The sequence below is a fragment of the Phaethon lepturus genome, unplaced genomic scaffold, assembly GCF_000687285.1.
Source record: "Phaethon lepturus isolate BGI_N335 unplaced genomic scaffold, ASM68728v1 scaffold33192, whole genome shotgun sequence".
NCBI classification, from domain to species: domain Eukaryota; kingdom Metazoa; phylum Chordata; class Aves; order Phaethontiformes; family Phaethontidae; genus Phaethon; species Phaethon lepturus.
In genome coordinates, this window is record NW_010526103.1 from 6,352 (window position 1) to 7,093 (window position 742).

General features: G+C 59.7%; 1 protein-coding gene across 1 annotated transcript in view; it reads right to left on the minus strand.

Moving 5' to 3' along the window:
* Positions 1–342, minus strand: part of FAM214B (family with sequence similarity 214, member B) — a 5,457-nt gene extending 5,115 nt beyond the window's left edge. Inside the window, exon 1 of the mRNA XM_010282971.1 lies at positions 1–342. Within this exon, the coding sequence (XP_010281273.1) occupies positions 1–342 (342 nt within the window).
* Positions 343–742: the final 400 nt, after the last annotated feature.

Sequence of the window (742 nt, forward strand, 5' to 3'; positions counted from 1 at the left end):
CCCATCGTGCTTGCCATCCCCCCGCCTGCCACCCCAGTGAGTTCGTTTCGGATCTCGTACCCCCTCCAGAGCTCGTTGCTCAGGGTAACCCCTCTTGACGGCTGACCGGTTGCCTGCCCGCTCCTCCATGCTCTCAGAGGAGTTGGAGAGATGAGAGAAGATGGAGACCTGGTAAACCTTCTGGCGCTTGATCTCTGTCTCATTATAGCCCACGAGAATGCCACGGTGGGTGCAGCGCTGTGAGGAAGGTTCCAAGGGTGCCTCTGTAGTGGGCTGGGACAGGCTGGGGTCTGGGCCAAAAAACTCTGGGGGCGGGGACGTCTCTGTGTGGATGTGCCGCATGGTTCCTTACTTGCCTGGACTCCAAGTGGAGCCGGAGTCACAACAGCCCATGCAGCAGCAGGAGGGGGACCGTAAAGTGCCACAGGTCAAGGTGTGAGGGCAAGGGGTGGGAGCTGGACTCCGCCTTGCTCAGGATGTCTATGTGAGTTCTCTGCTACAGGATGCACTGCAGCACAGCATCTGGAAAGAGATACCAGGAGGATGGAGATCAGCCCAGGATCCCTGTCCTCCTCCAGGCTTTTGGCTGCAAGGGACCTGCCAGACATGGGCAGCTCCCCATACAGTGTCACTTGGACTTCCCGCTCCAGGGACAGGAAGAGGAACCAGGCTGGTGTGGCTCTCCAGGGAACCCTGTGGCGTCACCCACCTGCAGGATCAGCACTTCCTTCCCAACCTGGGT